Source organism: Cydia strobilella, chromosome 22, assembly GCF_947568885.1.
Source record: "Cydia strobilella chromosome 22, ilCydStro3.1, whole genome shotgun sequence".
NCBI classification, from domain to species: Eukaryota; Metazoa; Arthropoda; class Insecta; order Lepidoptera; family Tortricidae; genus Cydia; species Cydia strobilella.
In genome coordinates, this window is record NC_086062.1 from 1,105,071 (window position 1) to 1,118,299 (window position 13,229).

The 13,229-nt window shown below is 45.3% G+C and overlaps 1 protein-coding gene across 1 annotated transcript in view; it reads left to right on the forward strand.

Moving 5' to 3' along the window:
- The window catches only part of LOC134751567 (inositol 1,4,5-trisphosphate receptor), a 143,404-nt gene that overhangs the window by 109,275 nt on the left and 20,900 nt on the right, over nt 1-13,229 (forward strand). The window contains exons 42-51 of the mRNA XM_063687027.1: nt 504-595; nt 1,071-1,209; nt 4,883-4,990; nt 5,398-5,540; nt 7,078-7,258; nt 9,041-9,270; nt 10,842-10,940; nt 11,623-11,766; nt 12,035-12,160; nt 12,405-12,471. Of these exons, the coding sequence (XP_063543097.1) occupies nt 504-595; nt 1,071-1,209; nt 4,883-4,990; nt 5,398-5,540; nt 7,078-7,258; nt 9,041-9,270; nt 10,842-10,940; nt 11,623-11,766; nt 12,035-12,160; nt 12,405-12,471 (1,329 nt within the window). The remainder of the gene's footprint in view (nt 1-503; nt 596-1,070; nt 1,210-4,882; nt 4,991-5,397; nt 5,541-7,077; nt 7,259-9,040; nt 9,271-10,841; nt 10,941-11,622; nt 11,767-12,034; nt 12,161-12,404; nt 12,472-13,229) is intronic.

Below are 13,229 nucleotides of genomic sequence, written 5' to 3' on the forward strand. Positions count from 1 at the left end.
TTCGTAATAGTATGAGGTATCTAGCAACTTTCGTATTCATTGTCATAACAAGGTACGAATTGGATCGGAAATTCAATTTCTTGACTGTATTTGGTTGAATATGGACCAGATTAAGTCGGAAAAAGAAAAATCCTTACGATTCCTTTGGCGGACGCCGGATCGTCGACGCCGCTAGCATTCTTCTTTATTCTAATAATGACTATTTTTTTTAAATACCACGACGCTGGCAAACAAGCATACGGCCCGCCTGATGGTAAGCAGTCACCGTAGCCTATGGACGCCTGCAACACCAGATATTAATTAATTGTATCTAACATAGTTTTAAGTTCCTGCATGTTCGACTAACCTGTTATGGATTTCTGTGGTCCGAAATAAATGATTTTCATTTTTATTTTTATTTTATTTTATTAACTGCGCGTTGCCGACCCTTTAAAAACCTCTACACTCTCTAGGACTATAGCTAATAACGTCAAATTTAATAAATTCTATTTTCTCTTTTTTAGGTATCGCGTTACTGGAAGGAGGCAACCCCACCATCCAATCGAGTATATTCACCAAACTGCAAAATGGAGAAATTTCACAATCTTTCCTGAAGGTATTGTAAAATTACAATAGTAATTGTGTTTGTTTTCTGTAGGTAAAATTAAATTGTTTCACAGCGGTCGGTCATGCAATCTTTACGAAAGTACACAGGAAAATTCAGATTAAGCATGGTTTTGCGCATGGTTTAAATGGGGTTTGCCGGTCGAATTATTTAGCAGATGGTGCCAGCATAGTTTGATATAGCGACAACAGAAATACATCATATGTGAAAATTTCAACTGTCTAGCTATCACGGTTCATGAGATACAGCCTGGTGACGGACAGACGGACAGTGGAATCTTAGTAATAGGGTCCCGTTTTTACCCTTTGGGTACGGAACCCTAAAAGCAGAATAAAATAAATATTTAAGTGGGGCTCTCATACAACAAACGTGATTTTTTTGCTGTTTGTGAGCGTAATGGTACGGAACCGTTCGTGCGCTAGTTCGACTCGCACTTGGCCGGTTTTGAAATATATTATATTGACAGGTGTTTTACGACAAGATGCGCGAAGCACAGCAGGAGATCAAGTCCCTCGCGGCGAGCACCTCGGCCGCGGCCACCGGCGACAAGCAGCGCCAGCACGCCCACGCCGACACACTCAAGCACTCCACTCCACTCACTGACGGTAACGGTAATATTATATTGACAGGCCACCGGCGACAAGCAGCGCCAGCACGCCCACGCCGACACACTCAAGCACTCCACTCCACTCACTGACGGTAACGGTAATATTATATTGACAGGCCACCGGCGACAAGCAGCGCCAGCACGCCCACGCCGACACACTCAAGCACTCCACTCCACTCACTGACGGTAACGGTAATATTATATTGACAGGCCACCGGCGACAAGCAGCGCCAGCACGCCCACGCCGACACACTCAAGCACTCCACTCCACTCACTGACGGTAACGGTAATATTATATTGACAGGCCACCGGCGACAAGCAGCGCCAGCACGCCCACGCCGACACACTCAAGCACTCCACTCCACTCACTGACGGTAACGGTAATATTATATTGACAGGCCACCGGCGACAAGCAGCGCCAGCACGCCCACGCCGACACACTCAAGCACTCCACTCCACTCACTGACGGTAACGGTAATATTATATTGACAGGCCACCGGCGACAAGCAGCGCCAGCACGCCCACGCCGACACACTCAAGCACTCCACTCCACTCACTGACGGTAACGGTAATATTATATTGACAGGCCACCGGCGACAAGCAGCGCCAGCACGCCCACGCCGACACACTCAAGCACTCCACTCCACTCACTGACGGTAACGGTAATATTATATTGACAGGCCACCGGCGACAAGCAGCGCCAGCACGCCCACGCCGACACACTCAAGCACTCCACTCCACTCACTGACGGTAACGGTAATATTATATTGACAGGCCACCGGCGACAAGCAGCGCCAGCACGCCCACGCCGACACACTCAAGCACTCCACTCCACTCACTGACGGTAACGGTAATATTATATTGACAGGCCACCGGCGACAAGCAGCGCCAGCACGCCCACGCCGACACACTCAAGCACTCCACTCCACTCACTGACGGTAACGGTAATATTATATTGACAGGCCACCGGCGACAAGCAGCGCCAGCACGCCCACGCCGACACACTCAAGCACTCCACTCCACTCACTGACGGTAACGGTAATATTATATTGACAGGCCACCGGCGACAAGCAGCGCCAGCACGCCCACGCCGACACACTCAAGCACTCCACTCCACTCACTGACGGTAACGGTAATATTATATTGACAGGCCACCGGCGACAAGCAGCGCCAGCACGCCCACGCCGACACACTCAAGCACTCCACTCCACTCACTGACGGTAACGGTAATATTATATTGACAGGCCACCGGCGACAAGCAGCGCCAGCACGCCCACGCCGACACACTCAAGCACTCCACTCCACTCACTGACGGTAACGGTAATATTATATTGACAGGCCACCGGCGACAAGCAGCGCCAGCACGCCCACGCCGACACACTCAAGCACTCCACTCCACTCACTGACGGTAACGGTAATATTATATTGACAGGCCACCGGCGACAAGCAGCGCCAGCACGCCCACGCCGACACACTCAAGCACTCCACTCCACTCACTGACGGTAACGGTAATATTATATTGACAGGCCACCGGCGACAAGCAGCGCCAGCACGCCCACGCCGACACACTCAAGCACTCCACTCCACTCACTGACGGTAACGGTAATATTATATTGACAGGCCACCGGCGACAAGCAGCGCCAGCACGCCCACGCCGACACACTCAAGCACTCCACTCCACTCACTGACGGTAACGGTAATATTATATTGACAGGCCACCGGCGACAAGCAGCGCCAGCACGCCCACGCCGACACACTCAAGCACTCCACTCCACTCACTGACGGTAACGGTAATATTATATTGACAGGCCACCGGCGACAAGCAGCGCCAGCACGCCCACGCCGACACACTCAAGCACTCCACTCCACTCACTGACGGTAACGGTAATATTATATTGACAGGCCACCGGCGACAAGCAGCGCCAGCACGCCCACGCCGACACACTCAAGCACTCCACTCCACTCACTGACGGTAACGGTAATATTATATTGACAGGCCACCGGCGACAAGCAGCGCCAGCACGCCCACGCCGACACACTCAAGCACTCCACTCCACTCACTGACGGTAACGGTAATATTATATTGACAGGCCACCGGCGACAAGCAGCGCCAGCACGCCCACGCCGACACACTCAAGCACTCCACTCCACTCACTGACGGTAACGGTAATATTATATTGACAGGCCACCGGCGACAAGCAGCGCCAGCACGCCCACGCCGACACACTCAAGCACTCCACTCCACTCACTGACGGTAACGGTAATATTATATTGACAGGCCACCGGCGACAAGCAGCGCCAGCACGCCCACGCCGACACACTCAAGCACTCCACTCCACTCACTGACGGTAACGGTAATATTATATTGACAGGCCACCGGCGACAAGCAGCGCCAGCACGCCCACGCCGACACACTCAAGCACTCCACTCCACTCACTGACGGTAACGGTAATATTATATTGACAGGCCACCGGCGACAAGCAGCGCCAGCACGCCCACGCCGACACACTCAAGCACTCCACTCCACTCACTGACGGTAACGGTAATATTATATTGACAGGCCACCGGCGACAAGCAGCGCCAGCACGCCCACGCCGACACACTCAAGCACGCCACTCCACTCACTGACGGTAACGGTAATATTATATTGACAGGCCACCGGCGACAAGCAGCGCCAGCACGCCCACGCCGACACACTCAAGCACTCCACTCCACTCACTAACGGTAACGGTAATGTTCTGTTACTTTGTACTTATCTATGACCCTTCTGTCACAGGGCGGACACGCTATACATCAAAAATCACTTGCGTTTCTATGTGTGAACGGCACGTCTGTACACGCGGCATGCGTCATTGTGTAAGTTGCTTAAAAATAGTACCTAGCAGTCGGCAAACGGCCATCAATCTGGTGTCGCGGGGCGAGGTAATTCGAGTCGGGGCGGGGCGGTGCGTGGCCGTTCTGTATTATAATACTACTACTTATTCTGTGCTTCTGTTTCAAGGTTAACTAGCCTAATCTTATACTATAACCACCAGTGATGGTCAATGTCACATTTCGCAAGAAAGAACGGGAAAGACCATGCGCGCCAAGTGTCAATTTTGATCGAATTTTGTCGCTTTTTATTTATTTTAAAAACGTTGCCTTACATTGTGTATCGGAAGCTTATAAATTAAAGATAATATAATCAAGAACTACATATATATTTTCCACGTCTACGAATATCAACGTCTCTTAAAAATAATCATATAAGGAGATTTTTCGCCTTTTTTTATTAAAAATTTAACAAGATTTATAACATTATAAGTACCTTAATCTAATGTTCGCCAAACTGTGAAACAGTTTGATGGCGGTGCGCTCTAAAATAATCTTAAACTAAATAGGTACACTAAAAATTAAGTAATCAGTTAAGTAGGTATAGCATTAGCAACATACTTATACGTAGGTATCTTAAATCTATCATGCGAGACAGTATCAGTTGGCTTAGGGAACCGCCTTAAAGGGATACGTAACCTTTGTACTGCTTATTTATCCTGTGCTATAAGTATTTCTGTTTTGTACAATAACGAGTAAGTAAGTAAGTATTTGACATACAAAATAGGGACACTTCCTAGAGTCACTGACCCAAATCCTCTTCGAGTGTAGCTAGTTAGTTATGTTTGTTGTTTCTCCAGGTAAAACCCCCGGGCCGCTGGTAGTAGGCGAGGAGATGGACGAGGAGGTGGCCAGCGCGTGTGGGAGCGCTGTACACGCTTACTCCGACATACACACCATGTCGCACGGTAACTACAGAGCCACAATTTTTGGGCTCATTCTACTCAGAATCGACAGGATTCTCCATCCTGCCATTTAAAAAAATGCCCCAAAAAATGTTCCATTACGTCACGTTTTAGTGTGTTTTTTTTCACTTGTTATTATTATTTTATTTATTATAATCAAATGTTAAAAATTACAATTTAGCAAAGCTCCACAAACCTGTAATTAGTTTGACTGTGGAGTCAAGTATCAATCTCTTTTTACACTAAGTTGTATAATTAGGTATATTAAGTAGGTAACATATAACACAAAAATTTACAAATTGTTTGTTTACTTTTATTTAAATACCTAAAGATACAGTATAGCTGCTGTTACTGATTCCACGCAGACGAAGTCGCGGGCAAAAGTTAGTAAGAAATAACCCGTTCTACAGGCACAACAGTCCTAGAGGAAATAATGGCGGAGAAGAAGCGTGAAGCCGGCAGTTCGGAAGTGCTACCGGCTAAAGTGTCCGTCATGAAACCCATATTGCGATTTTTGCAGTTGCTCTGCGAGAACCACAACCCAGACCTACAGGTATTTGGTACTTTACAGTAGATACTCACAGCGACAGGATCATAGACCTAGCATTACATAGATCACCTATACGCGTGCGCCCGTGAGGGACAAAACATACGCAATGCGACAATATGATTGGTCAAGTAGATTTGTAGCCATAGCAAGGATACAGAGCCTTGGGCATCGCCGTCGAGTCGCTTGCCTATCGGTGTTCTATCGGATACATTTCGGGGAGTGCGCACAGGAACTGCACGACCTGATCCCACTTTCCCCTTTCTATCATCGGACATCCAGGCGCGGGGAGCGAATGCACCCGTTCGTGGTCCACATTCCATTCGTTCGGACGAAACGCTTTGCCTCTTCCTTTTTGGTACGGACGGCTAAGGAATGGAATGCGCTCCCGCCATCTGTATTCCCTGATCAATATGACCTCGGTCTCTTTAAAACAAGAGTGAATAGGCTGTTACTGAACCGGTGAGCTCCATCTTAGGCCCTGTCTTCACTTTCCATCAGGTGTGACTAGGGCCAATCGCCGATCAGTTTATAATAAAATAAAATAAAAACATACTAACCATAAACCATACTAAATTTACGGTGAGTAATAAAAAAATGTGAGACTGTGACAAGGACAAACAATAATAGCGCTTTCTCTGCTACTGAAAGATACATAAGACTATCCCGTTCGGTCATTTCCCCCCACCCCTCATGCCCGATCCAGTTATACTAGATTCATGGACGGAATGTTCTGGTTTATTAATATAAAAAAGTTTACACAATGTTACTTGATAACGCTACTGTCGGTGCAACTTCCTATCTAACTTGTTGATACCCACCATATACGGGATGGAATTTTCTAATACCACCTGGAAGGAAAGTAGTATTGATTTGTGCCAGAAATGTACAGGTTTTTTTTAAATCATTGAATGCAGTTTTGTTTATTTTCGAAAATAAAGGAATGTTTCTTTTAAGTGTAATTTGCTATCTCCATTATTTAGAGTACTTTCCCTCCAAGTGGTATTAGTAAATTCCACCCCGTTTACCCACAGACTAAATAACCGACGCATGAAGCTTTTACCAAGAGCACGAGGTCATGACACATAGACGCAATTGTATTGGAAATGACACGCAGCACAGAGTACTACTGAATATAATCTTACCCCACTACGCGAGTGTCTATATGTGATGACCGCCAGCCTTCTTGTATACTCCATCTCTTAGTTGGGGTTATCTTATCTGTCTGCGCAAAATCACTCCTTTGACCGTTACTATAATTGATTTAAAGTCGTATTTAGAAACTGTAATAGATGTCAACTGTAATAGATGTGAAGGCCGGATCCGGCCTTCACCACTGGAGGGCTTCGTCACTTTTTCTTTAATATATGACATCTATTACAGTTTTTAATTTATATATAGTAGTGTGACTACTTTAAAAAACACAAATCAAAATATTTAATAAAATAATTTGATTTGTTCCCAAACTTGTTCGTATTTAGAAATTAAAATATATCTTAACAAATAAATGGTCATCATATTTGATTTGGAATGTGTGTTTCAGAACCTCCTTCGCAATCAGAACAACAAATCCAACTACAACCTGGTCTCCGAGACCCTCATGTTTCTGGATTGCATCTGTGGTTCCACCACCGGAGGTCTGGGGCTGCTGGGCCTGTACATCAACGAGGGCAATGTCGCACTCATCAATCAGACCCTGGAGACCCTCACGGAGTACTGCCAAGGTCAGAAACAATGTACTAAAAACAACAAGTCCCACTACAACCTGGTCTCCCGAGACTCTCATGTTCCTGGACTGTATCTGTGGTTCCACCACCGGAGGCCTAGGACTGCTGGGCCTGTACATCAACGAGAGCAATGTCGCACTTATCAATCAGACCCTGGAGACCCTCGCGGAGTACTGCCAAGGTCAGAAACAACGTACTAAAAACAACAAGTCCCACTACAACCTGGTCTCCCGAGACCCTCATGTTCCTGGACTGCATCTGTGGTTTCACCACCGGAGGTCTGGGCTACTGGGCCTGTACATCAACGAAGGCAACACGGCGCTCATCAACCAGACGCTGGAAACCCTTAAGCGGGATTTACATTACGAAATTAGTGGCCTGAAATTAATGTCGTGACAGTAGTTTTACCAACAGTTTCACGTGTAATTGCATTACGAAAGTATTAAATTACACCCGCAACTGTTGGTAATTAATTTCACGCCACTAATTTCGTAATGTAAATCCCACTTTACGGATAATTGCCAAGGTAACAATCTAACACTTGGGGTAGTTAAGAGCATTTCACAAAAAAAAATCACTCATTTGTAAATTTTATGTTATTTCTACTGAGAATTAAATCGATATTAGAGATCATATTCACGTCGTAAGAGTATGGCTTGTGGCGTCCCCACTAGCTGCCACTGTCGGCGTCATCTAACAGATGCCGTTAGGGAGCTAGAACACAATTATCTAGAAACCTACATCGCGCTTACGAAGTTTCAAATGTCACTGACTATATATACTCCTTCTGACTAACTCTCAGTGGACTTCGGTCCCCAGGCATAACACCCGCCTGGAGAGAGTACTCTCTATTGGCCCTCTCTCTACGCCTACCACATTGGTGACTTTCCGACATTGGACAGCCATGAAGACCTCAAGATCCTGATGACGCCGCCTCGCAGCAAACCAGTTTCCTCTCTGAGTGTGCCACCTTGCATGCCTCTGTACAGATCTGTACATATGTATTATATCCTGTAAATATCTTGTAAATATTCATGCCTGGCACTCAACTTCTCTCTCTCTCTCTCTCTCTCTCTCTCTCCGCTCGCCGCTCTGGCTCTAAACAGCTCCGCTCGCCTGTGACTCTGAGCATCTTCGCTCGCCACACTGGCTCGAGCACACACCTGGTTTCGCTGCATGCTTCATACGTCGTCGCTGACCCCTCCGCTCAAAGGGGGGCTGATGTGGCGTCCCCACTAGCTGCCACTGTCGACGTCATCTAACAGATGGCGTTAGGGAGCTAGAACGCAATTATCTAGAAACCTACATCGCGCTTACGAAGTTTCAAATGTCATTGACTATATATACTCCTTCTGACTAACTCTCAGTGGACTTCGGTCCCCAGGCATAACACCCGCCTGGAGAGAGTACTCTCTATTGGCCCTCTCTCTACACCTACCACAGGCTAAACGTTGAAAAATCATCCATATGTGCCAGAACACGACATCTGTGTTTCGTATTTCGTAGCTTTTTATACCTCCGCTCCCACCAAAAAGAGGGGTGTAATAAGATTTACCGCTATATGTGTGTGTGTACTGTGTGTCTGTTTGTGGGACCGTAGCTCTTAAACGGGTAAAACAATTTTGATGGGTTTTCATTTATTTATTTGAAATCAGGTTTTCTAGCGCCGATTCTCAGACATATTGTATCGAAATCGGTTTATCCTTTTCATTGTTTGTGTTTTTAATTTAATTATATGAAGTTATTACACAGGTTAATTGTACCTAATTTACTTCGCAGGCCCCTGCCACGAGAACCAAAACTGCATAGCGACCCACGAGAGCAACGGTCTCGACATCATCACCGCTCTCATTCTGAACGACATCAACCCCCTTGGCAAGACAAGGATGGAGCTAGTGTTGGAACTTAAGAACAACGCTTCCAAATTGCTACTCGCCATTATGGAGAGCAGAAATGATTCCGAGAATAATGCCGAGAGGATACTTTATAATATGAACCCTCGCCAGCTGGTAAGTGATAAATTTATTCCGTGACTACCCTGAAAACTTACATCTAACGTCTATTGATAATCCTATACGCGAACCATAAGGTAATTAAAAACTCGCCAAGTGCGAGTCGGACTCGCGCACCGAGGGTTCCGTACTTTTTAGTATTTGTTGTTATATCGGCAACAAAAATACATCATCTGTGAAAATTTCATCTGTCTAACTATCACGGTTCATGAGATACAGCTTGGTGACAGACAGACAGACAGACGGACATCGGAGTCTTAGTGATAGGGTCCCGTTTTTACCCTTTGGGTACGGAACCCTAAAAACTAGTTATTGCATCTTAAAGATAATGTACCATGCACATAAATAAATAAATATTATAGGACATTCTTACACAGTTTGACTAAGTCCCACGGTAAGCCCAAGGAGGCTTGTGTTATGGGTACTCAGATAAATACTTAAATACATAGAAAACCCCCATGACTCAGAAACAAATATCTGTGCTCATCACATAAATAAATGCCCTTACCGGGACATTTTGTCTATTCGTCAAACTCAGCAGAGGCTCCATTTTCAAAAAAAATATCCTTATTTACTTGTGCGTAATTCCATTTATTCTTCCTTTGTTCCATATTAACTGATATTTAAATGAATGTAACTGTTGTACACAAGGTTAGAATTGGCGCAAACACTAATCAATATGAATTGTATTCATTTAAATATCTCTTTTTCTTCTTCCTCGGCGAGTATGCGCCCACTGTTGGGCATACGCCTCTCCAAAACTCCTCCAAGCATCCCGATTTGCTGCTTCTCTCCTCCAGAGTGGGCCCGCAATCTTTTTAATGTCGTCCTCCCATATTGTTGGAGGTCTGTGATCTGGTCTTTTTGAGCGAGGCCTCCACGCTAGGACACGCTTGCTCTATCTTCTATCATCTCTGCGACATACGTGTCCGGCCCAGGCCCATTTCAGCGTTGCAATCCGTCGGCTGATGTCTACCATTTTGGTCCGTCGCCGGATTTTCTCGTTTCGGATTCTATCGCAGAGAGATATACCGAGCATACTGCGTTCCATCGCTCTTTGCGCTTAAGCCTCTTCATTCCGCACATCGTTAGCGTCCACGTCTCGCAAGCGTAGGTCATGGCGGGCAGTACACACTGGTTAAACACCTTGGTCTTCAGTGATTGTGGTATTTTGGCCTGGAACACATTCTTCAGTTTACCAAAGGCAGCCCAGCCCATCTGTATCCTCCGGCTGATCTCCGCCATCATCGAGTCCGCCCCCAGCCTTATTTGCAGTCCAAGATAATTGCATTCTGTCACTTGTTCTAAAGGTTGGGTATCCAATGATATGGGGCTTTGGGATAAGTCTACTGTTGCCATAACTTTTGTTTTATCCATATTCATTTTCAACCCAACACTTAGCGACGCGGCATACAGTTCTTCCAGCATATGTTGTAGGTCATGTGCGTTTTCGGACATGATGACGATGTCATCTGCGTAGCGTAGATGATTGAGGCGCACATTTAAATATAGAATGTATTTACTATGAGCAAGACTCAAATTAAAAGCTATATAATTGATCGCCGCAGGTAGATGTGGCGTGCTCTGCCTTCCATCAGGAACAGACGCAGGACGCGGACTCCGACTCTGAGGACGACGCGCCTGTCCAAGGCGTCTCTCCTAAGGAAGTAAGTTATCTAGTGATTTCTTTTTTTAAGCGCCGTTCTAGGTAGACCAAGGTGGAAGACCACGTCGGCCTCGCATCGGTCTATTCGACCGCAAAAAACCGGCCAAGTGCGAGTCGGACTCGCGCACCGAGGGTTTGTACTTTTTAGTATTTGTTGTTATAGCGGCAACAGAAATACATCATCTGTGAAAATTTCAACTGTCTAACTATCACGGTTCATGAGATACAGCCTGGTGACAGACAGAAAGGCGGACAGACGGACAGCGGAGTCTTAGTAATAGGGTCCCGTTTTTACCCTTTGGGTACGGAACCCTAAAAACGGTATCTAACACCTTTTTGATTTTATGTACATGATTTTACAACGAATAAATGAAATAAAAACAATAGACGGAAGTGTCAATAATATAGTCTTCATATTCTCAAATGATTTTTACACCTAAGGCGATAATCTTTTAAACAAAAGCCATTGTTCCTTTTGTGCGAGCGGTCGCCCATTGTGTCATTGTGAGCGCGGCGCCATTGTCAGAGACATTGTCTGAGAATGGCACGCGCCGTAGCACGCGCTCACTCAATGGCACACGATGGGCGACCGCTCTCGCTTGCTTAAAAATGGCGGGGCGGGGCGGTGCGTGGCCGTTCTGTATGATAATACTATTACTTATTCTGTGGTGTCGGTTTGTCAGGTGGGCCACAACATCTACATCCTGTGCCACCAGCTGGCCGGCCACAACAAGGAGCTGGCCGCGCTGGTGCGCTCCACGCCAGCCCCAGCGCACGCGCATGCGCTCGCGCTGCAGTACTACCGTACTCACACCGCGCAGATAGAGGTACCGGAACTAGTATTTTTACCTGTTACTGGCTAGTAACTTGTTAGATGTTTACTTGTAATTATTTACACTAGTTATTTGTTAGAATTTTTACCTGTTACGAGTATTTTTACCTGTTACTTGCAAGTATTTATACTTGTAAGTCGCGAGTATTTATACTTGTTACTTGTAAGTAAAATATTATTAAAAAAGTATATTAGCTGATTTTGCTTAGTGAAATATTTACAAACATGCGTTCTATACATTTTTGTAATGGTTATTCCAACAGATAGTCCGAACGGACCGCAGCATGGAACAGATAGTATTCCCCATTCCGGAGATCTGCGAGTATCTGCCCGCCGATAGTAAGCACCGTGTGCTGCAGACCGCCGAGCGAGACGACCAGGGCAGCAAGGTCACTGTTACTACTAGTATTTTCACCCTACCACTATGGTAGACACACTTTATGCGTCTGAGTATTCCTTTGTTTATGCTCAATAGTAAAAACCACAAAAAGCCCAGTAATAACCGAGGCATTGTCATGAAATGTATTGAATTGGATTGCTGTTCATTAGATGAAATATAAAATTATACAATCTACAAGGTTATATGTATATATTTTTAATGAAAGATATCGAAATAATATTTTAATGTTTTAGGTTGCCGATTTCTTTTCCCGTCTCGACAACCTCTTTTACGAGATGAAATGGCAAAAGAAGTTGAGAGGTAAGCCATGGAAAATACCTGGAATACAGAAACACTTATTAATTAATTAAGGAGATAAAACAGAAACCGTCACAAAAATACAGCGTATTGGTATGTTGGTAACATTACGTACTTAGGTATAGACGTTTCCTTAAAAAATCTCACTGAACACAAAAAGTTATACACTATTCATCATCATCATCATCATCATGTCAGCCGATAGACGTCCACTGCTGGACATAGGCCTTCCCCCAGGGCTCGCCACTCCGACCGATCCTGTGCCGCTCGCAACCACCGAATTCCCGCGACCTTCACCAGGTCGTCGCTCCATCTCGTTGGAGGCCTACCGGCAGTTCGTCCAGAATTACACTATTCAGTTCATGATAATTACGGGAGAACCATTTGGGACGCGGTGGTGGACGGTTATGCCCGGAGCGGACAAATGAGTCTCATTAGCCCTTATCTTGGCAAGACTGAAAATATTTTAAATTTTAATATTTTTTTAATTTTTTGTCACTTATTGACCATACTAGAATATAAAAATAAAACAGGGTTTTGCAGTTTCGAAAAATCATATGTATCATATTTAATACAATGCCAATCTCTCGATAAACTCGTTGCCTGTTTTTTGGAAGAAAAATGTGGATTTTAATAAAAATAAAACACGTAATGCAACAGAAATCATCAGTTATTGATATTAAACTGCGTCTAATGCATAAAATGACTATTTACACATGTAAAAATAAATTATATTTACGAATATTACCTGATCACCTGTT